The 25,531-nt window shown below is 35.9% G+C and overlaps 1 protein-coding gene across 5 annotated transcripts in view; it reads right to left on the reverse strand.

Moving 5' to 3' along the window:
* Window positions 1-25,531, reverse strand: part of SLC35F5 (solute carrier family 35 member F5) — a 36,846-nt gene that overhangs the window by 6,055 nt on the left and 5,260 nt on the right. For 2 of the 5 annotated variants that reach the window (XM_058194305.1, XM_058194313.1), the window contains exons 2-12: window positions 22,053-22,125; window positions 20,779-20,851; window positions 16,155-16,236; window positions 14,158-14,424; window positions 12,744-12,887; window positions 10,792-10,854; window positions 9,604-9,685; window positions 8,051-8,241; window positions 4,559-4,640; window positions 3,613-3,700; window positions 244-308 (exon numbers count right to left, since the gene is read on the reverse strand). In XM_058194305.1, the coding sequence (XP_058050288.1) occupies window positions 244-308; window positions 3,613-3,700; window positions 4,559-4,640; window positions 8,051-8,241; window positions 9,604-9,685; window positions 10,792-10,854; window positions 12,744-12,887; window positions 14,158-14,382 (940 nt within the window). In that variant the 5' untranslated portion in view covers window positions 14,383-14,424; window positions 16,155-16,236; window positions 20,779-20,851; window positions 22,053-22,125. Of the gene's footprint in view, window positions 1-243; window positions 309-3,612; window positions 3,701-4,558; window positions 4,641-8,050; window positions 8,242-9,603; window positions 9,686-10,791; window positions 10,855-12,743; window positions 12,888-14,157; window positions 14,425-16,154; window positions 16,237-20,778; window positions 20,852-22,052; window positions 22,126-23,631; window positions 23,873-25,531 lie in introns of all 5 variants that reach the window. The other 3 variants (XM_058194324.1, XM_058194334.1, XM_058194344.1) reach the window with 3 other exon arrangements.

Genomic DNA, 25,531 nt, shown 5'->3' on the forward strand with positions numbered 1-25,531 from the left:
GCAAATTATTTCACTTTAAAAAACAACTGATTCCTTCAAAATGAATACTTTTCTATAATACATTTATTTATTCAAAGGCATTTTTGCTTCTTCTTTGTATAATGGCATACAAATATTACTACAGATTCAGCTATTAAAATGGACTTTCAACCCTTTATGTATTTTTGTCACTTTTTGAATAAAAAATATAAGGCAATATTCGTCAATCACTTCAATTTATTGTGAAGAATTTTAAAAAAATACCTATTGTATCTCTTCCTGCGGATTTCTCAGATCCAGACAAATTCACCATAACAACACCTCCAATGCTATTTTAGAAATAAAGCATTATATTCCAGTTAATTTAGTTAAACAGTTTGTATGGGAAGAGTTAACAATAAAGAGTGTTTAAAAAGGTAAATGTAAAGGTTCCCCTCGCACATATGTGCTAGTCGTTCCCGACTCTAGGTGGCGATACTCATCTCTGTTTCAAAGCTGAAGAGCCAGTGCTGTCTGAAGACGTCTCCATGGTTATGTGGCCGGCATGACTAAATGCCAAAGGCGCACGAAACGCTTTTACTTTCCCACCAAAGGTGGTCCTATTTTTCTACTTGCATTTTTTACGTGCTTTCGAAATACTAGATTGGCAGAAGCTGGGACAAGTAACGGGAGCTCACCCCATTACATGGCACTAGAGATTTGAACCGCTGAACTGCTGACCTTTTGATCAACAAGCTGAGCGTCTTAGCCACTGAGCCACCATAATCCTAAAAATTGTAAAATTTTTAACAATTGTAAAATTGTAAAAAAAAATTTGAAAAAAATTTACAATTGTAAAAAGTGTTTACAATTGCCTTAATACCACGTATTGTTGTATTTCAATTTTAAAGGAAAAGAACAACATTTCTTTGCAAGTATAATGACCTGGAGAACTAGAAAGAAATGATTATAGATTAGCAGAAGCCATTCCCAAGCGCATTACGTCAACACAAGAAAAAGAAAAACAGGGGGTTTGAGATCAATATTTCCCTATAAATAACAAACTAGGCTTGGAAATAGCTACTTCTCAAGGTGTGAATTCATACACCATTTGAAACTAATTATGGCTTATTTGAATAGACCATTAATCCATATACCATAAGTGATAAACCACGGTTTACAAACCAAAATGACTATAAATTTAAGAGCTGAAGCCTGAGCTTGGTTGCTGTGGTTCTATTTCCATGTGCCACAGAGGACATGACACTAGTATTTATATTGGGACAGGTTTTTTTTCCTGATTTTGGGAGGAAATAAAGTAGAAAATAGAAACCTTACATAAACCCAATGGGTACACCTCATTAGTAAGGCTATCACTTTTTTCCATAGCTGCTCTATAGGAGAGGTCAAGCACACACAAAACAAGCTATGCAAACTTTTGAAAGACCGTCTCCCTTCCATGAAGGTCCAAAGACCACAGTCCCAACTGGGACCTGCTTTGCAAATGAATGTGGCCCTCTTCCTTCTAAAAGCCAAGTTAAAACAAAACAAAACACAACCCTACCATATTGCTTCCCTTTGCTCAGCTTTATGGATTTCCCTCACTGCAGTATTTTCAGAGATGACTCCTCCAGTTTTGAGCAGCCTTTGCAAAGCTGGAAGAGTCATACTGCAAAAAGGAAAACACCCGGGTCAACACAAGAGTCTCCCTGAAGCAAATTGCAGAGTCATTTTGCTTCCATGAAGAGAATCACATCATCTGCATGGTAGGAAGCTCTTCACAGAAATTTGCCCAACCTAATCTAGAATAAAGTATAACTAATGTATCTTTTCCCACACCACTTCTGATAGGTGCCCATCAGGAGTTTTAGTGCACATATGGGTGAAACAGAGGAAGGTGGAACATTCACGGTTGCGAAGTTTCAAATTCCTGTGTGATTTCAACTCCTTTGATTTGCTAGAGATTACTGTCCACAACAAATGAATGCCTGGGATGATTTGTGGGAGGGGATAACATTGAGCTATGTGAATGTGTATGCTGCACAAACAAGCCTAGGATTATGCACTCTGCTCTTCTACATTCCTCTTCTGGTGAGATCACATCACTTTTGCTCCCTGGTTCTGGATTCACACCTCATTTTAAATCAATCCAATGATTTAACAGAGCTGAACTGTGGAGAGTAAATCGAGGTCTTATAGGTAGCCCCCGACTTCCAGCCACAACTGAGCCCAAAATTTCCACTGCTAAGCAAGGCAGTTGTCAAGTGAGCTTTGTCCCATTTTATGATCTACTTTACCACAGTTGTTAAGCGAATCACTGCAGTTGGTAATTAAATCATGGCTTTCCCCCATTGTCTTTGCTTGTCAGAAGCCAGTTGGGAAGGTTACAAAGGATGATCACATGACCCTGGGATGCTGAAACCATCGTAAATACATGCTGGTTGCCAAGTGCCTGAATTCTGATCACGTGAGCATTGAGGATGCTGCAACAGTTGTATGTGTGAAAATCAGTCATAAGTCACTATTTCAATGGCACGGTAACTTCGAACAATCACTAAATGAATGGTTGTAAATCAAGGACTACCTGTACAGTTTAGCATTGTTGAAATTAGGTCACTGTTACTTGTCCAACAAGACACTGTTTTTCATGTTAAACCAAAATTGATAAGCAAGATGTGAGATCCTAGGAGAGTGATGTGCATGAATATGATACTAAACACTTCCAAGTAACAAAAATTCACATAGGTATTCAAATCATGGCCTTGTTTGCACATAACACCAAGCCATATTGTGGTTTACAGATAGTCCTTGTTTATTGCTTGTTGCTCATGCAACAACTGTTCAAATTTATGATGGCACTGAATAAGTTTTACAACAGATCCTTGAAGTTGTGTCCATAACAGTGTCCCCATAATTACACAACTGAAATTCAGGCACTTGGTAATTGGTGTGCATTTACAACTATCAGTCTCCCATGGTCATGTGATTGTCATTTGTAGCCTTTAAAGCCAGCATCTAACAAGCAAAATCAATGGGGAAGCTGGCAGGAAGTCACGGTCATGTGACATCGCTCTTAATAATGGTGGGTGACTTGCTTAACAGCCACAACTGGAACTGACATAAATTGACATGGTTATGTGATCTTTCACTTTACATCCCCATCACTTAGCAATGGAGTTGCCGGTCCCAATTACAGACAGTAATTTGATTGTATTTGATTATATTTGATTTTACTTTATGTATTTATGAATCCAGCCACCATAGTTTATTCCATAAAAAATGGTTAGTAAATGTTAAACCAAAGTTTAATATCACATGTGAATTTAATCTTCAGTGATGCTACAGAGTTAGCTGATTTAAGAAGGTTCACTTGGTGATATTAATCTAACAAAACTCAGATGGCTCATAATGCAGCTGAGAAATGGCTCCTTTAGTAGAGCAGTGCTACTAGAGTACTGCTAGAGAAGCAGTACTTCTAGCACACATTCTGTAAATTACTTTGAATGATTTTTTTCATGTAGCTGTATACAACTAGCTGCATCTAAAAATAGTAACAAAATCTCCACTATTAAATCCAACTATTTAGAAGACTGTAAGAAAACTCAAGCCTGTTGGGGAGAAGAAAATTGAAGATTAAGGAGTCTATATTCCTACCTTAAAATGACAGCTAACAATTTTGAGAGGGTAAATCTATCTCCACTATTACTTGGAAACACTGCAGCAAGGATTAAGGTAAATAATCCTGTGAAAACAACAAAAGAATATGCTATTCATGATCAAATGAAAAACATAAGACTGAAAACATAATAATCAAAGATAATGGTTGTAATTAATCTTGGGCCTAAATGATATTAAAAAGTCAAACAAACATATTTTATTGGATTGCTTAGACTTTAAAAACATTGTACTATATATAACTTTATTGATAAAAAATACTAGCAGCATTTCATTAAACAAAATTAAAATATTATCAGAATCCTTTTTTAAAAATGAAATGTCTCAGATTTATATATATTTGTTGCAAAAAGAAATGAAATGAGGTTAATTTTTATTTAACAAAGCTTTTATTATTTTTATTTATTTATTCTTCACATTTACAATGAATGATGCTGGCTTTTGGAAAAGTATGAAGACTACACTCCTTTAGAATACGTGACTGAGTGACACCTGGAACTGGATTTGATTTGTTAATTTGACTTTATTTTGATCTGCTGTTATTGTACTGCTTTATTTTGTTGTATACCACCAGGAGGTGACTACAGTTTAGCAGCATATAAATCTTACGCTTTGGCAAGATGGGTGGCCAATAATACTGCAGAAATTTTAACAATCACACACACAATAGTTTACTATTACTGCTATCACAATATGGGAATCAATGCTTAGTAATGATCAGCGTAGCTTTTAAACAATCCCTCTGAACAAGCCTCTGCTCACTCCATAGCTGCCTTTTTTTTTCAAAAGAAAAAGAAACCCTTCAACATCACTCTCTCCCTCATTAGAAGTGATACAAAATAGATAACTGAATTTTCTTAAATATGCAAAGAGGCCATTTGAATGAAGTAGGACAATAGTTTTAGAATATATCTTCATTTCTTACCAGAGGTTGATGACAGAATGTTAACTATTGCCACTTGAGTGTCTGAAAGTGCTTCTTGATAAGAGAAATTTGCCAAGAACCACTAGAACATGAAACAGTAGATATTAGCGTAACATTCAAATTCTTGTTTGAGTAACAACTGCTTTGAGAGTCAGAAAAAAGACTTGTAAAACATTTCAAAATATTGTTTAAACAATCTATATTTAGAGCATAGCAAAAGCATACACACAATAAAATTGACCTGTATTAAGAAAAAGAAGCTGAATTTACTGAAAACTACTGTTTTGATCCCAGAAAGCAGCCCTACAGAAAGGTTAACTCTACCTAGTCTAATAAGACTTCTTCCTGTTCCAAGAAGAAAACACTCCTTCAGTCACTTTAGAGCAGGGCTGTCAAACTCGTGGGGGGGGGGGGGTCACGGCATTGTCATGTGACGTATTGTGATTTTTCCCCCCCTTTGCTAAACCGGGCATGGGCATGACCAGAGTGTGACCAGCCTGTGGGCCACAACTTTGAGAGACCTGCTTTAGAGCACCATCTTCAACTGTTTATAATAAACCTTTTTTAAACTACATAATTCCTGCATTGACACAAGTGTTTGCAACTGACAAGAGGAATGTAGAAATATAGGAAAGGACAATATCCATCAGTTATCACATCCTGATAGTAAACAGTACACCGAGGAATCTGACTTCTGGCTGCTTGTACTGATTCCTGTCCCTGATTGCAAAGTGGGAAGGCTGAATCCATCTTTTAAGGTTCTGAAGAATAATTTGAGATTAAGTTCCACAGCACTTTCAGTCACCAAAAACGGAGTGGAGAGCAAAATGATATACTGCAGCAGTATTCTTAGGGAGGGACAGTAAAAATTAAAGCACTTTCTGTAGAACCATGTGACCAAAAGCAGCATCTGCTGAGGCAAACTGGTCTATCTGGTAATGTCTAATAAATGTAGACAATTTCATGCATGTAGTTTGCCTACATGTGTCTATTAGCAGGAGTACTTTGATGGTATAGCTGCAATGCTATAAGGAAGCTGTTTCTTGCTGGCAGAATATTTCAACATAATGCATTCAACTAACCCTTCAGTTGACAGTGAATTGTGTAATTCTCACATTATCTGTTTTGTGAGAAAGGAAAAGTTTACTGGCTTCCTGAACACAAAGGGAGCATTTGAAATATATTATTACTTCTCAGGAAATAATCCTGAGCTGAAGATTCTTTGGTGCTCAGTTTGGTTGTTTGCTTGCAGATGTTTCATTATCCAACTAGGTAACATCATCAATGCTAGTAAGTGTGGGTTTGCTCCCTCCATGTCTGTCTGTCTGTCTGTCTGTCTGTCTGTCTGTCTGTCTGTCTGTCTGTCTATCTATCTATCTATCTATCTATCTATCTATCTATCTATCTATCATAGCTTATATAGTATATAGTAAATATATATACTGTAGTATATGCTGTTTATATACAGTAACTAAAGCCCCCCAAAACATCTTATATAAACCAAAAGACCCAGTGGCTCAATAAGTTAAAACCAGGACTCATCTACAACATACAGTAATAACCACTATGTAGGACAGTCAGGTAGAAAACTATCAGAACACACTGATGAACACAAACTAGCACCGAGAAGATAAGATGAAAACTTCTTAATCTCACAACCCATGGACAGATCCAACTATAGTTTCAACTTGGAAACTGTGAGCATCCTAGACCAACATAAATCCAAAAATATTATAGAATTCCTGGCAACTTGGCATCAAACAAATCAACCCACAATAGACACATAGAGATAAACTGTGTTTACACATCATTCAAGAGAGAATAAAAAAGATAAGAAAGAACCTCTCCAGCAACCAGGGAGAGATTAAATCAGACAAACAATCATGCAGAAAAGAATACCCTAGTCAAGGAAATACCAAGAAGAAAACAATACCCCCGCCAACATTGACAGGGCAAGCTACCGTATACGAACAGGGAGCAAACCCCATACTCATTAGCACCGCTAAAACTCCATGCTCACTAGTCTGCAAGCAAACAACCAAACTCAGGGAAAATTAAGGAGAGGTAATAACTAGGAGGTACAATGGCTAGAAGGGGGTGGCAGGTAGCTTTATGCTACATTGCTATGTTCTTTTTCTTCCCATTTGTGAATGGGAAGCTCAGGCTAGTAAAGAAGCCTGTTATTTGGGAAGCTCAGGCTGTAAAGTGGGAAGCTCAGGCTGTAAAGAAGCCTGTTATTAAAACACAGCAGCCTGCAATTACTGCAGGTTCAAGCCCGGCCCAAGGTTGACTCAGCCTTCCATCCTTTATAAGGTAGGTAAAATGAGGACCCAGATTGTTGGGGGGGGGGGCAATAAGTTGACTTTGTAAATATACAAATAGAATGAGACTATTGCCTTATACATTGTAAGCCGCCCTGAGTCTTCAGAGAAGAGCGGGATATAAATGTAAATAAAAAAATTAAAAAAATGAGGAAAAATTCCTCCTGCTTTCAGATAGTTTATGAAAATGCTAACAGTATGTATATATAGGGAGCTGAATGCCTGCTGCAAAATAATAGTAATTGTAAATATACATCTAGATTAGACAGCTATTTTTCTGTGAAATGGCCTGATTATGAAATGCAATCATAAACAGACTGGAACATGAAAATGCCAACTTTCAAATCAGAGAAAGTTAATTATATATTCATACAAGTGTTCCGTTAAAGTCCAATTAATGGAGTTCAAACCTTTATAACAAATAGGACAAGTTAATCATGGCTAATTTAACAGAAATTAAATTTTTTCCTGGATTAAAGGCACTAAAAAAGGAAATGTAACTGTTGAAAAGCTTAACTGGAAAAAAACCCCTCATGTTCTTTTTTCCAAACTGCTGTTCATCAGAGTGAATTTACAGGAAACTTAAATTTGCAGATATATATCTCAATGCTAGAATATAATTATATGAATTTTGTGATGACTGAAATTAATGGAATGTACATATATATCAATACCAAATATATTCTAAGATCTAGAAATGCACTACTACCTGACTCAAAATGCCATGTGAGTATTAATGAAACTAGATCATTATTAATCATGGAATTTTGTCACTTTTATACTAGTTGAGGGAAGGAAAATGTAACTCCAAGTTTTGATGTCTGGTGGATGTTGAAGCAACAGAATTACAAGTGAATAACAAACAACAAATTAGTTAAAGTGTTGTTGTTGTTTTTTTTGTTTGGGACAATTACTGCAAGAGGCGGGAAACCATAAAATATAGATATCTTTTCTCACAATGAATAGAAGCATTTGCTCATTAAAATTGTTAGTTCCATTAAATTGGAACTTTAAACCAATTAGGGGATAAACCAAAATTATGCAGTTCCCTAAATGATATGAACAAGGTTAAACAGTTGATACCCCAAATAATTTGTCTTCTATTAAGCAAATATATCAGAGTTAAAAGACTCAGTTTAGATTCTGCAACAATTAAAAACAGATGACGTACCACAAAGCAAAAGAAAAAGCTGATTTTGGCTACTTGAGGTGCAGTAAGCTTCCCTACAGCTTTTAATATTGAATCCTGCTCTTTAACTGTTGGATAAGACATACGAGACAGCTTTGCTTCCAGTGCATGACTTGCTGGGAGTTGTCGAATCTCCATAATGTTACTGAATCTTACACGAGGTTTTTTGGGAGCTTTAGGTGGGGAAAAAAATGGTGCACGTCATTTTGTGTATTAGACTGAAACAGAAAAACAATCAGCAAGATAAGGTTCCTCCCCATGTTGGAACAGTTTATGTCATCAGCATGAATTAGCTAGTATACAGAAAAGATAAACTGGGACTGCAGATTTTACTCTTAAGAGGTTTTGATTTGTACTGATTGCATTTATTTAAAGAACAAGCCAGAATTCCTTAATTTTTAGAGTAACTGATTTGCTTTCCAACAAGAATGTATTTTTCATGAATTTGGTCTTTAAAACCTGATTCATGCATTTAACCTTATACCTTTGATTTTAAGTACGGCATGACTTTTACACCATCTTGTGGTTAATTCAACCAAAGGCCTATATAACTTAAGTGTACCAAACTGAAAAATGCTGTTTCTAGTTCTAGATTCTTGTTTTCTAAAGAAACAGGAGTAGGGCAACAAAGCATCGTTTAGCTTCATGTATATATTCAAATTTAATTCCTTTAAGAGAGATAAATAAAAATAAACACCAAAGGTGTCTAATCCATATTGCAAATGTGCTGTTATTTAATGGCGCTAATGTGTTATGAATGTTTACATAAACAAAATACTATTTTGTCAAGCACTTTGTAATAAATAGAAATTGAATTGTAGTACATAAATATGTATTTTGAATGGCTAGCATTGCAAGATATACTAACCTATGGTATTCTAAGTACTAAGTAATTTTATGCAATATATCCTGAATTCAAACCATTTCAAATTAGAAATATTTCATTTTAAATCAAAAGTTATCATGCATTTGAAAGTATCATTTGCAAGATGCACCACAGATTGTTCTAGAAATCTTTCAACCTCAGTTTTGTATCCAAAATAGTCTGTCAATGCAAACATTAAAAAATGGTGAAAATAGCTCATTTGAACTTTAACCTTTATTTCAATTCAACATGGTTTGATTTTAAATCTTTTACATAGTCTAGTCCTAAACAACTCCTGAATTACTGTTTCTTCTTACGATTTCACTAACATTTCATTGAAACTTAAGAAGTTCAATTTAGGAACTATTTTGAATAGTTCCTATTTCATGAATGGGACTATCAATCACAATTTCATCATCTGCCTTGTGCAAAAACTAATGTGATTTGATTATTTGATTAACACCTTTATTTTTTTATTAAAGCCATCAATTTATTTTTGAATTTATAAAATATTTTTCATTTACATTTACAATATATATAAAGGGACACAAAATATTTAACTAAAAGACAAAAGCAATTAACTATGGATTTCATACCATACTTCTAGTATTACATGAGGACATTGGGTGATATAAAAATATGTTTTTAAAATTCTGAAATATGTACTTACTTTTTTCAGCATCACTGTTAATGCTGCTACTTTTTTCACTTGGCAAATCATGAAACTTTACAGGAACATACAAAGGTTCACTCTGAAATGCAACATAACCAATTCCCAGTCATGTAACACAGTTATCAAAACAAAATCAAGAGCTTTGGGCAATGTGATGAACAAAAAGGTACTCTACAGAGCTAAATAGAATTAAAACCCACTGCTTAGATCAGCTGTTTATTTGGCATACCCAGAATTTCAAGCACAACCTTCTCATTTCTATAGGGGGCCCTTCCACTAAGTAGAAAATATAACTTCATGTTCTTCATGTAAATTGATGAACTTCCTTGTATGCACAGATTCATTTTATGATTGAGCAAACTGACTACCCAATTCTGATATGAATTTATCTTTTTAGAAATAAAAAATTAATTTTGTTACAATAACATCAAATTGGTCCTTAATTATAAAGACACTTGTATTCACATGTGCATAGGCCACTTAACATACAAAGTGACCCTCAAATTCCAATTGGTTTTGCATCCCTGCAAACGTAGTCCCTTTCTGAATTTTCAGACGTAGTTCAACAAGAATGTGATAATTAGCATGGATTTCAGTGCAAGACAATAAAACAAACTATCAAAAAAAACCAACAAAACCCTCCTTATTGAATTAATTTTCACTCTGATGGTATTGGTTGAGAGAGGTATAGCTAACTATATAAAAACTTCTATTTTGCATTATAAGATGGTATTTTGGCCCATCACATCAATGAAGGCCCTGTAGTCTTCCACAAGGTTTTTCAGAAATGATTTGCCATTGCCTCCTTCCAGAGCTGTGATGAAGTGATTGGCCCAAGGTCACCCTGCTGCCTTTGTGCTCCGGGTGGAACTAGAACTCAGAAAGTCCCGGTTTCTAGCCTGATGTCTTAACCACTACACACTAACCAAAATAGCTTTATGCAAACAAATGACTGAAGTAATCTTGAACTATAAGATTTATTTCCCAAAGCCAAATACAAAATGTGTTTGCAAATCAAAAATATTTATTACTATGGTTCTCTTTATCATGTTTAATCACCTTTTGTTTAAACCTACAAGATATCTTTTTCGGATCTATTTTTATTTTAGTATTAATTAGAAAAAGAAAAAAGAAATGAATAAATATTGCCATATGACAATACAACGCTTAAATGAGAAAACTTACCAAAGAACTATTCACAGTATTGTCAGTTGTACAAGTGGCAAAATAACTTTCAGCATCTGCAAACTAAGCAGAAATTTGACACCTCAGATTCTATTAATATATATCTAGTGATTTTAAAAAGTATGTTAATCATTTATCATTATCATCATCAATATCTTTGACTGAGATACAGATTGAGGAAAAATGGCCAACTGACAGCCACATTCCAATTCTTTCTCCTTCTTGCTCCTGAACTGCTATCAGTTTCAAAGCCAAAACTTGCCATTGCTTAAAAAATACTCCCAGAGAAGAATAAGAGACGATAAACAGCGTTGACTATAAAATAAATGAGTATTTTTATGTTTTCCCCAATTATCCAGTTGTTAGCAGGAAGCTGAACACTAGTCTAGAAGTCAGCCAAAAATAAACAAACAAAAAGCAGACGATGATGAATTCCTCTTAACACATTTTATTAAATAGTTTAATAAATTTTCTTCCATAATAAGAAATTATCTAAATGGTTTTCAAGCATCAGCATTTACAAGCATCTGAATTTCCCAGATCTGGTTTGCAATTTCCATTAGTAATAATCACTGTCTATGCCATTTGGGAATTATGATAATTGTTGTCCATTCTCCAGCTAGAAACTTAAGTTAAAAATGGTAATCTAAGCACTCAACTTTTCATAATATCATTTGCAAGTAATCGTAGATCTCAAAAGGGGTATTTGGGAATTATAAACAAGAGCTGAAGAGTCATTCTTAAATCACTGTTAAGCTATAAACTACTCTATTATTTAGGTTGTGTGATGCTTGGATTCCAATCTTAAAACAACAACAACAACAGCAACAACAACAGCAACAACAATGAAGCATCTCTTTAGGGCATCTACACTTTTTCCTCAGGATCATGCAGTCTCTGCAAAGGGCATTTTTGTGATCCCAGCAAAAGCCACAGCTGCTTTATAGAGCTAGAGGCAGAGGCCCATGCATGTTCCAAAGTACCACTAAGAACCAATTTTGTATAGCCTTCCTTCTTATCTCCAGCTATTTGGCTGTCAGGACTCTTCATGGCAAATGATAATCTGAATAAAATACTTATTTATTTAAGATACAAAATAGAGAAACTAAAGAGAAAGTGAAATTGTGCATAAAATTCTATGTAATACATGGAAATCTACATAGTGTTCTAATTGAGTTCATGAGCTAATAGTTAATCCACCAGCCTAGAAGCCCAGAGATGGTGAGTTCTAGTCCCATTTTAGGCATGAAAACCAGCTGAGTGACTGTGGGCCATTCACTCTCTCTCAACCCACCTGTTACAGTTGTTATTGTGGGAAAAATAGGAGGAGGAATGAGCAGTGTGTGTGTTCACCACCTTAAGATATTTATAAAAATAATAAACAATGAATATAGTTATAGAGCACTTCATTTTCATATATAAACAAGATTTGTCAAGAATCTAATGTATTTTATAGCTGTGAGAGTTCAGAGAGAGGAAAACAACTGAATGAATTAGTCAGCTCTTATTTTCTCATGGGATATTATGAGTAGCACAATGACTGGGTTTACTACATTTTATCAATAGGAAAACTACAGACATCTTAATAAAGAAATCAACTTTGATAAAATAGTTTTTCTTAAAACAACATTTAGTGTGATATCTTTGTAATGGACTAGCAACACTTCAGCTAGAGGCAGAATATCACAAACAATATAAACCACAGGCTAACTACTGATTTCAAGGACTGAGAGCTTGATGTTCATATCAGTTCCCCTAAGAAACATTACTGCTATTTTTGGCTTATGTAAAGATTCAGTTTGAAATGCTAGACTTATGGAAGCATTGCTGTACGCTCTGAACATTTGGAAATGACCTTATATTAGTTTATGTAGGCTTTTGTCTCTATTTTACACTTTGAGTATAAAAAACCCACAATACTGATAAAAGTCAATAAACAGAACAATACTTACAAAAGCTGCATGCCTTCCACGGAACCCACGCGTACACTGTTGCCTCCATGGTTTCCAGATGATGAATCCCAAGAGGTAAAGAACAAACATGGATGTTTTCGCAAATGTACTGAAGAATGGTTTTTTATACATAGTAAAAACATACTGCAGAGAAAAGGGGGGGGGAAAGCCATCATTCATAAACTTATTAAGCTACATGGACCTTCAAAGATGGAAAAGTTATTTAAGAAATACAGCATTCCTGGATTCATACTTAATCTCAGTCAATCTCAATCTCAAATATTAGCATATTTCTGGACTAGCAAAAATGAATGTACTGATTTATTAAATATTTTAACATATGATGGCATGCATTTTTGCTACTTGCAAATCCTTTGCAAGATTATCTGTTGCAGCTGAAATTCCAAGAGACTGGACAAGCCTGATGGATCACATTTTAGCATAGTCTCTTGAAGTAATGAAACATCTTGCAGAACAACTGATGGGACACCAAATTCCTAGTAGATAGATTTCAGAAGAAATGATTACGGATAACTTGCTTGTCTACATGGTCAATTGACAATGACTTGATGGCACATAATCAATCAATCAAGAGGTAAACAGGAAAAAAATTGCATCTAGCTATCAAAATGTGATATATCTATGTAGTCTTCAACTTACAACCACAATTCAGCCCAACATTTCTGTTGCTAAACAAGGCAGTCCTTAAGTGAATTTTGCCCCATTTTATGACCTTTGTTGACACAGTTAAATGAATCACTGCAGCTGTTAAGTTACTAACGTGGTTGTTAAGTGAATCTGGCTTTCCCATTGATTTGCTTGGCAGAAAGTCACAAAAGGTGATCAGATGACCCTAGGACACTGCAACTGTCATAAATATAAGCCAACTGCCACACATCTGAATTTTGAGCACGTGACATGGGGATACTGCAATGGTCATGTCACTTTTATCAGTGTGGTTGTAATTTCAAACAATCACTATATGAATGGTTGTAAATCAAGGACTTCCTGTATTCACTTGGAATATTTTCCCCATCTTGGAAGAGGTTAAGCATAGCTTTTTTTTGGCAGAAGGAACTTACAAAACTTACCATCTATCTAATGGCGAGAAGCACTAGCATCAAAATTACAAAATTATTCTACAAAATGTAACTGGTGCATAATATTTGTTGTACAGGTGCATGCTTCAATAAGTTGAAATATTTCAGTGGGGTGTATTTGCTTTTTCACATGACTGTATAATCTAAGGCTAGTTCTAAAACCTTACGAATTGTTTTTTGAATAATTAGTTTAGCAAACAGTGGCTAACAATGAGATGGGCGGTATTCCACGTAAGTCATAAACACTACTAGTTTCACTTAAGTTAAAAAAAAAATAAGATCACAATATTGTTGCATTATAGCATGATACTTACTGATGTGAGTTCAGAAGAAGCAACCCATATGACATCAACCAGAAGAAGAATGACAATGCCAAGAGCCATTCGCTTACGCTGAGTCAGAGAACTGCTTTGCGGGTTCATCCGATTCATGATAAAAATCCAAACCATTTGTAACTTGTCAAACAACAGCAGTGACAATGAGTTTTTTAAATTAATTGAAACAGGCTTTATCCTCCAGGAACTGGGTGGGACAGGCATTCAAACATTAAAGTACAGCAAAAATGTAAACCAATGATCAATCTGTATGTATGAAACAAAATTGGACATAATTTATCTTATTCCATAAGCAGAATATTAAAATTCCTTTTTTTCCAACTACTATCTATACTGGCAGAGAAATCCCCAAAATATTGTTTTTTACTAACATTGCTACCATTAGCATCCAAAATTGTTTTCCTGCCCACTCTGTTGCAGGCAATCCATTTTGGTGGTCCTGATCTCTCTGAACACTCGTAGTACTGTATAAAGATAATGTTTGGTCTGCTAGTATGAGCTAGGAAAATATGGCTGCCCAAGGGAGAGGCGGAGGAGGGAAAGGAGTTGGGTGAGAAGAGACTACATCTGGATGTTTAGTTGTCAGAATTTCTCTGCCATGCAAGGCATGTGGAAAACAATAAATAAGTAACATATTTCTACCAGGCAAAGGAAGTAATGAGAAAGAAAAGCAATGAGAAAAAGATAAAAGGAAAGAAAAATCTCTTCGCTTGGTAAGAAGAGAAAAAAATAACTAAAAAGGATTTGGACAGCTCCTATTGGTAGGGATTTCTTAGATTAGTGTAGATATGATCATGAAAACATATTAGATTCCAATCCAGTAATAAAGCCAATTATTGCATTTTGATTAATGAAAAAACCTATCCAACTATGTAGCTTCAGTGAATTGATTGTTTCGCAGATGTTTCACTAGCTTCTCTGTTTTGTAATAAAAAAAATTAGGTAATAAATCTAAGGGTACATTGTGATATTTGTTTTTCACTTCCCACTCAGTAAAAATCTCTATGCCACTGTATTAACATATTTCAATGCTTCAGAAATAGTCTTCATAAGGTTATTATGGAGTAGCCTTTGCAATAGCCTGAATTTCAGATCTTTGGATTAAAGCATGAATAACTGAGGTAAAATCTGATTTCTCTATAAACTCCCGCCACCGCCCATGCTTGACAAAAGATGAAACCGATAGAAAGCACTCCTAAAATGCAAAGACTTTTAATACTGCTTTAAAGACAGTATAAACATATTCCTTTTATGTCTGGCAAGTGTCTTGTCATGATAAGCTTTAATTTGTTCCTCTTCATTCACATAAAGCTAGAACTGAGACCAGTAGTGGTTTAATGATTCAAATATGAAAGAAAACGAGAAATCAGAGTGCCATCTGCATATTGATGGAACCAATATTTCTGGATATAACAAACATTATTTGATGCCTCGTCAGAACAGAATACAAATAGAAGCCATTTTTGAGCCTCTGCACTAGACAATTGCTAGCACATTTAAATCTGTGAGACTGAAACACCCTTACAATGTTCAGGCTTGCAGCCCAAATACAGTTGTCTTTTTAAGTAGCTGACATGCAAATTAAATATGAATAGCAGAAATGTGAAGTATAAAAGGCCTAAATAGATTATCCTAAATTTAATTAGGGAAAAGGTTAAATACCACACTACTTATGTCTGGATTAAAATTGGAGCACAGAAAATAAAAGAAATACACCACGTGCATATTTTGAACTGCATCTATTTTGATCTAAACTACTCAATATTTTTTTACTTATACTTTATCCCAGGTGTCTCTAAATGTGGCTACTTTAAGACTTGTGAACTTCAACTCCCAGAATACTCCACAGCCATTATGGCTGGCTGAAGAATTCCTGGAATTGAAGTCCACAAAAGTTGCCAAATTTGGAGACCCCTGCTTTATTCTAATAGCCTTGTATTTTGGATAAACAAACTGTAGAATGGTTATTTTCATACCTGTTTTCTAACCTTTTAAGAATAAAATAATGAGTGGACTTCAATGAGCTTCATGGCATCATGTAAAGGTGAAGTGTATCTCCTAAAAATAAATAAACAAAGGGTGTCAACTGCCTACAGGATAATAGGCTTTTACAACTTTCAATCAGATCTTAATCTGCCAATTTTGCAATCCAAGAGTCCCACTTTGAAAACACAGACATGATATCCACAATGCATATGCATACATAGGGCGTGGGGGTGTAATTGAAAAAACGTGTGTTGTGACATCTTATTGCAATTCTGTCTGTTCTGTATTTGCATGCAATGTTGTGATACAGGAAGGGAAGAAATTGTGCTATAAAGATTTCTTTATTTTTGCAAATTATTGCTAGCTGTGGATGCCTATAGTTATGTACAATAGTAATATGATAACAGCCTCCTCCCCAGCTGAATTTGGGTGTTGATCAAAAACTGCAGTTTAGATAAAGAAGTAGAATAAATATCAACATTAAATATGTGATTTCAGTCAGAGATATACTGCACTAGAGTATCAATTACAGGCATCCAGTACGCAGTAATTATTAGAAGGCAATCAATTTTTTTTTTCATTTTTCCTCAGAAGCATGCCAAAATGAACATGCTTTCCATGGAAACATGCCAAATCTATAAGGTCAAACACATAGCTAAAACAAAAGTAACATGGCAAAATTCAAGCCAACTTAAACTTATTGTGTTAATTCGCCTCGTGAATTTTCCTCATTTCTTCTAATTGCTGTTTATGTCCCACCACAAGCCTGTGTAAACGAGGCATTACGAACTCTAGCTGACCAAATCATGGAGGCTGAAGCCAAACACCCTGATTCACTGGCCATTGTTTTGGGAGATCTAAACAAGGCAAACTTAAGGAAAGAACTACCAAAATACTTTCAGCATGTCAATTGTCCCACCAGAGGCAAGAATACTCTAGACCACTGCTACACAACACTAAAAGATGCCTATCGGTCTTTACCACGTGCAGCTGTAGGACACTCTGATCATTGCATGATTCACCTTGTACCTGCTTACAGGCAAAGACTTAAAGCCATAAAACCAATAATTAAATCAGTGAAAACCTGGACGGAGGAATCAGAATTAAAGCTACAGGCATGTTTTGACTGCACTGATTGGAATATTTTTAAAGATACCTCTGCAGACCTGGATGAACTCACAGATACTGTAACATCATATGTCAGCTTCTGTGAAGACCTATGTGTACCTACAAGGAACTTGCGAATACACAGTAATAACAAACCTTGGTTTACACCTAAACTTAAGCAGCTACGACATTCCAAAGAGGAAGCCTACAGAAAAGGTGATAAAATGCTGTACAATCAGGCCAGAAATGCACTAACAAGGGAGATAAGAGCAGCAAAAGAAGCTACTCTGAAAAGCTAAAGAATCAATTTTCAGCAAATGAACCAGCAAACATGTGGAAAACTCTTAAAAATATCACCGGCTATGGCAAACCTCCTTCCCAGGCTGAAGGTAATCAACAACTGGCAGATGACCTGAATGAGTTTTACTGCAGGTTTGAAAGGAAACTACAGCCACCTATCTCCACAACCCCCATCTCAGACACACCAACAACAGCCAAGCCTCCTACAACTGACCCCATTTCATTGGGTTCACACCCCTAGTGATCACAGAAAAGGAAGTGCAGGACCTATTTCACAGACAAAAGCCAGGAAAAGCTCCAGGCCCAGACAAGATAACTCCTTCTTGCTTAAAAGTCTGTGCTGACCAATTGGCCCCCATCTTCACCCATATTTTCAATAAATCACTAGAGATGTGCTATGTTCCTTCTTGCTTCAAACGCCTACCATCATCCCAGTGCCAAGAAGCCCACCATCAAGGAACTGAATGACTACAGACCAGTTGCTCTAACATCTGTAGTCATGAAAACCTTTGAAAGGCTAGTGCTTTCCTACCTGAAAACCATCACGAATCCGCTTTTAGACCCCTTGCAATTTGCATACCGAGCAAATAGATCAACAGATGATGCTGTTAATATGGCTCTGCACTACATCCTACAACATCTTGAGTCTCCAAAGACCTATGCAAGGGTCCTTTTTGTAGACTTTAGTTCAGCATTCAATACCATCATTCCAGACATTCTTCTAACTAAGCTAAACCAGCTACAGGTACCGGAACAGACTTGTAAGTGGATCACAAGCTTCCTAACAAACAGGAAGCAGCAGGTGAAGCTAAGCAAGATCACATCAAATACCTGTACAATTAGCACAGGGGCCCCCCAAGGCTGTGTGCTCTCCCCACATCTCTTCTCTCTGTATACCAATGACTGCATCTCCAATGATCCATTTGTTAAGCTACTGAAGTTCGCAGATGACACAACAGTGATTGGTCTCATTCGAGACAATGACGAATCCGCATATAGATGAGAGGTCGAGCGACTAGCCTTGTGGTGCAACCAAAACAATCTGGAACTGAACACACTCAAAACCGTAGAAATGGTGGTAGACTTTAGGAAAACCCTTCCATACTTCCACCTCTCACAATACTTGACAACACAGTATCAACAGTAGAAACCTTCAAATTTCTGGGTTCTATCATATCGCAAGATCTCAAATGGACAGCTAACATCAAAACATCATTAAAAAGGACAACAAAGAATGTTCTTTCTGCGCCAACTCAGTAAGCTCAAACTGCCCAAGGAGCTGCTGATCCAGTTCTACAGAGGAATTATTGAGTCTGTCATTTGCACCTCTATAACTGTCTGGTTCGGTTCTGCAACCCAACAAGAAAAACACAGACTTCAGAGGATAATTAGAACTGCAGAAAAAACAATTGCTACCAACTTGCCTTCCATTGAGGACCTGTATACTGCACGAATCAAGAAGAGAGCCGTGAAAATATTTGCAGATCCCTCGCATCCTGGACATAAACTGTTTCAACTCCTACCCTCAAAACGACGCTATAGAGCACTGCACACCAGAACAACTAGACACAAGAACAGTTTTTTCCCGAAGGCCATCACTCTGCTAAACAAATAATTCCCTCAACACTGTCAGACTATTTACTGAATCTGCACTACTATTAATCGTTTCATAGTTCCCATCACCAATCTCTTTCCACTTATGACTGTATGACTATAACTTGTTGCTGGCAATCCTTATGATTTATATTGCTCATCACAATTGATCATCAATTGTGTTGTAAATGTTGTACCTTGATGAAGGTATCTTTTCTTTTATGTACACTGAGAGCATATGCACCAAAACAAATTCCTTGTGTGTCCAATCACACTTGGCCAATAAAATTCTATTCTATTCTATTCTATTCTAATAAATGATCTCTTATGAGTTGTGTATAAAGCAGTAGCCTGCATTAATGCAACCAAGCAAAAAGATATAAGCTAAATTTATTAAATTATACTCTGTTGTAATTTGATTATTCTCAGCAGTTTAAAGTCTACATACAATATGATTACAATTAAAATATTTCTCATCTCCCAGAAGTGTGAGACTTCCCTGTAACATCTAGCATGACAAGACAATTCAGGTTACAACAAGTAATCCTGCATGTATTTCAAAACCCAGCCGTGAAGGGTTTTTTAAATCAATATAAGCAACATAAATTGTAGTTGGAAACCAATCAACAACTAGCACAGAATTAATAATTCATGCCCCCAATAACAGAGGGCCAGTAAATATGAGGGCTAGCTAGCATATTCTGGACTAGTTGCGGTTTTCAAGAGGTCTTTAAGCACATTGCAATAGTCTGTCTAGTGCATTAATTACAATATCCAGGTCCTCTTGTACCAATTGGTAGACAGGCAAAAGTTCTTCGAGAGTGGAATCACTGCAAAATAGAACTGCCAAAACTAAGTCCCATAAGTCCAGTAAGATACCATAGATGATGGTAGATGATGGCGCAGATGTAGTTTTCTTCATTTTGAGATGCTTTAATAATTTTAAAGCTATTATTGAAAATAATAACTATGATACCCCTACAGCCCCTGAATTGACCACCAACTTCACTGTCTCCTTCCAATTTCCCCTTTTACAAAGCTATTCAGGAATCAGAGTATTCAATGTTACAGTATCCCTTTTTCCTTCTTCCTTCGTTGAATTCATCAGTAATATATCACATAAATTTAAACAGCTGTGAACTAATACCATAATTCTTTATAAAAAATTCTGTAGATCCTATTTATTTTGCTCGTGCTAGTTACACAAAATGCTTTTTTGGAGATGGAATTAAAGCCCTAAAAGAATTTAATGAAACATGCAAAACAGGACTAACTGGCTGTGTGTGTTTTCTAAAGAATTATCAGCTACAATTCTAACTACCCTGCCCAAATAAATCAGCTGGTTCAGTTTCAGTAAGAACACCTTCTTGCTGTCATGAAATGCACATCATAGGTAACCGATGAACATTTGTAACGCTCAAGTAAAATAGGAAGAATTAATAGGATCCAAATTTCATTTGGATGAAGAGAGAAACTAATTACTATATGCTCTATTTTTTTATCTATAGAGTTCTACAATTTAATTATTCAAGAAACATTAATACATGATAAAAGCATATTTATATTTATTTTATTGTTTATTTTAGTTATATATGGTATGACAATTTTCCTTACCTTCTAGATTTTTGTAAGTATGACACAGACATATCCCATGGAACAAATTTTTATCTATATTCTTGAGCATTTTCTGCAAAAATTCAAGAAGAAGTAAGTCCTTAGCATTTTCCATCATTTATCAATGGTCATTGTTCTGTCTTTCATTACAATGTATTAGATAGAGTAGATAAATTCAATACAGATACTGGTAGATACACATCAATAGATGGCTTTCCTATACTTATTAAAACACACAAATATATTTCACTTGATGACAGTTCCATTTTATAGTGAAAATACATTATTCAAACAATATCACTTTAAAATGAAAATTTTTAACTTCTGCAGAGATTTTTCTTTTATTTTCTTCAGATTAATGTCATAAATCACACTCACCATAAACTAGGCACTACTAAATACTGTTTTACCCTCAACCACATATTCATTTTTACAGAATGTAAATGACATCTTAGGTTTTACCAACTAAAAATAGATGTTAACCTCAAATATTGATAGAGTTGGGCCACAACCTTGAGATTGTACAGAAATGGACTCAAATTTGCCACCAATCCCTAGTAATTTCACAGAAGTGGAATGTACACAAGTCACTTCCATAGCAACTGGTCAAAAACTCTGAAGCTGCCTGCATATTTAAAAATGTAAAGAAAACCTTATTAATGTATATTTGGGAAACTAGGCCCCTCAATATTGTCTAAAACAGTGGTCTCCAACCTTGGTCCCTTTAAGACTTGTGGACTTCAACTCCCAGAGTCCCTCAGCCAGCAAAGCTTTGCTGGCTGAGGGACTCTGGGAGTTGAAGTCCACAAGTCTTAAAGGGACCAAGGTTGGAGACCCCTGGTCTAAAACACATTTAGTTTTTCTCAAGTTATAAATTTTCAAGATTAAATCACGAATGAAAGCCACTTTATTTTACCTTTTAATGAGAAATCCAAGAAAATAAATTTTGTTCAAAGATAAAAATGTGAAGGATTAATCTGAAGAAACAAGTTATAGGTTTGTATTGTATTATAGAATACAGTGGCAATTCTTTTTCCTACTGACAGTGGAGACAACATTTATAACTGATGATTATCTTTCTAATTAAGAGGCATACAGATATACAAAAGCACCCAATACTAAAACACAAACTTTTCATCTGCATTTTATTAAAAGTTTTAAAAAATTCTCACGAGCTATAAATCTTGTCATAATTGCTCAGATTAAAAATCAGAAAACACAGTGCATTGATTAAAAATATAATGTGTCTTTAAAAATCACTGATTCATTCTTACCAAGATATTTTGTTGCCATGGTAGTGGGAGGTTTTGCAGTAGTGTTTGGTGTAGTTACTTTCAAATGTCTATTCTAAAAAAAGAAGATTAAAGACTATTATTTCTGAAATTATCAGTACTCAAAGTTAACTTCGCATTTAAATTTTTAAAAATACCTATTACATGCCTCATTATCTTATAGTTGACATTACAATATAGTTAAATAAAATAAGGTCATTATGATATAAATAATCACACACGTCTATATACACTTGATCAAAGGTAATTTAGAGGATGGTGTGTTACATTGAAGAGCAGCAAGAAAAGCTTTTACTTACTGCCCAACTTTTAATTATGGTGACGTCTCGTTTTCTCAAAATACAACCTTCAGATTCCAGTACGTAAATATACTACTGTTGAATCAAAATGTTCACTTTTGTAAACTTGGTATGAATAATAAAAAGTACTGTTTTATTTCTTCTACACTTTGAGATAGCTTAGAAGTTGATTCAAACCTGATACAAAATTTCTACAACCTAACCACCAAATAGGTTTTGCTGCTATCATCATGTTGTTGTGATATACTAGTACCTTTTTTACAGAGGTATGAAACTATTCAATTATACAGAAGAAAGCAAAATGTTTTATTAGACACCGCATAGCATGTGACACCCCACAGTATGTAGCTTGGAAACTAAGCAAGAACTAACGTATGGTAGTTAGTACTTGGAAAAATTTGAAAAACATAAGTGGCACACACTAGGCTTGGGAATTGAAAAAAAAAACCTATCCTAGAATAAGGCAATGGCAAACTACAGCTGCAAAGAAAACTACATCTATACTGTATAATCCACAAAAAATCAAGCTTAACTCGAAGATGACTTTATTTTTATAATTATAGAGACAGCTGTTACAACTAAACTTAAAAATTGCAGTCAATAAACATTCAAACAATTTTATATCTATTGTCTCATTCTGGAATTTAACAAATATGAAATCAAGTTTTGGAAACTGGCTTTGCTTCCAATACCAATAAATAATGTATACATTCTGAAACAGAGAACAATTATAATAGGTATACAGTATGTTTGAATTCCCAGGGAGGAGATTAGATTTTAAGGCTAAATTGTCTCCAAGCCATGTTATTTTTTTAATACATTAATAGGATTTCCAATTTACAAACCGTTTAACAGCTGCAAAAACAAATGCAAGAAAAAAAAATCTTTTCCATGACTGAAATTCTTTGTTATTTCCAGTTATTTAAATAGTAGTTTTTAATACATCTGGAAGCATTAGCTGAGCATAAATTGGCCCAGATCTTGGTGTAATTCTATTAGGCAGTTCAATGTCAGGTGAGAATTCTGGATCCTTAATAACTTTGGACTCTTTATCAGGGTCATACTAACCCAGTCTTTAAGATGGCAGAAAGTATGTTGACATAACTGCACTGCGCAAACGGTTCAATAACAAGGCTGAAACACAACTTTGAAGCTTTGTGGGACAAGCTAAGGAGAGCAATTGGTGGATTATCCAGGTAGTTTCCCCCCCCCCTCTCACATCATCACCGAAACATGTAAAAATCAATAATTATTTTTCTTACTATATGTTGAAGTAGGGTTGAGTGAACCAGTGAAATGGGGTTGAATGATGGAGGTTTATCATTTTCAAACTGCTCAAATGACAGGTCAATAGATTAGAAGTGCTCTGCATTGGTACCTGTCAGTTGGTTTATTTCTGAACAAACGTTCAAAAATATTTGGTTTATATTTAACTGAAAGATTCTACAGAACATTAGAATAACATTCTTCCACTTCAATCTCTCCCTTGGCTACACCCATCACCTATTTGGTTAAAACAGAGAATAGTCAAACCTCTTGTCAATTCAACCCACATCTCATATATTCCAAATCATTAAAGCAATATCATAAAATGGCAATATCAGCAATGAGCAGCCAAGCTCTATAGCACCTGAAAGTACAGGTAATTCTCACTTAGTGATGGTATTTAGGATTAGCAACTTAGTCACAGTCATAAAGTATGAAATCAGGTGACCACACTGACTTCCAAGGATAGCAGCAGTAATCATTAGGTGAAACCTTTATGGTCCCAGAGTCAGGTGATTACCATTTGTGATTTCCTCCAGGCTTCTCTATTGACTTTGCTGGTTGGAACTGGCAGTGAAGGTCACAAATGGCAATTGTGTGACTGCAAAATGCTGCAACATAATTATGAATTGGTTGCTAAGTGCCCAAATTGGGAGTACATGAATGTGGGGACATTATAATAACTTTAAGTACAAATAATGGTAGTAAATCCCCTTGTTCAGCACTGTTATAAACTCTAATAGCCACTGAATGAGTAGTCACTGAATGAGATCTACCTGCATGCAAAATGGCAGTGGACTTGGCCACGTGAAGTTTATATTTTTTGTAGAAGCAGCAGAAAACCTGTGTATACCAATAAAAATCAGTTGTCAGAAGTAGCATTTTTAAAAGACAGATCTCACAACAAGGGCTTTAAGGAAACAGTTCCTGTGTTCTTGTAGAACATCACGTCCATTTTAGCAAGGAGCCCATTTAACATATAACAAATGCTTTGAGAGACGACTTCCGGTGTCCAGTGGCAACGGACGTCTGGAAGGCTTCTCCTGCCTCCAGCGCCCGAATCCGGCCGCCGCCGAGGCCCTCAGGGGCCAGGTGTTCCGAAAAGGACACCTGCACGGGCTCGCCAGGGTCTCCCAGCCGACATACAGGACTGTGGGGACCGATGCTGGCGGCCCCAGGCTTGGCGGGGTTCGAGGCCACAGGCCGCCATTATTTTGGTCGCTTGTCCAGTTCGTGACACCGGGCATTGGATTTATAACTGCAGCAGCCTGGTGGTGAACAGGAACGGAGAAGAATTGAGGAGGAGAAGGAAGGAATATCGGTGGCGTGGTGGAGTGCTCCGGAGTGCGGGGGTTTTCTCCCCTGCGGTTGGAAGGAGCACGAGTTATTCTGGAGAGAGGAGAACTTAAAATAAGAAGATTACCGGTTTTGTGGAGCTCTGGAGAAGAGGTGATGGAGAAATTTAGGAGGGAAGGTTTGAGGCCCCTCCTTCTGGGGAACAGTGGTGGCGTCCAGCTTCCGCCTTTACTATGAGAATTTTGATGACATCACTTCCCTTCGGCTTCCTGGTTGACTAACTGTACTCTGGACTCGTTGCTCCTGTGAGTGCCCCTGGTGGATCCGGAGGAAATTACAAGGATACTGTGCCTGCCTGAGGATTTTGTATTTTTTTTTCCTTAATGGCAAAAGGTCAGAGACCAACTGCTGGAGAGATGGAGAGAATTTTGGAAAAGTTATCTAATATGGACAAGAAATTGATGAAATAAGAGCAGAAATTGTGACTATCCAAAAGGATTTAAAGGATACTCAACAAGTTTCAGCAGAAAACAAGCAGAAAGTGGAAGGTTTGAGGGTGAGATGCGGGCAGTGCAGAAAGAGAGGAGACGACAGGCAATG

The sequence above is a fragment of the Ahaetulla prasina genome, chromosome 1 (genome assembly GCF_028640845.1).
Source record: "Ahaetulla prasina isolate Xishuangbanna chromosome 1, ASM2864084v1, whole genome shotgun sequence".
In the NCBI taxonomy this organism is placed as follows: domain Eukaryota; kingdom Metazoa; phylum Chordata; class Lepidosauria; order Squamata; family Colubridae; genus Ahaetulla; species Ahaetulla prasina.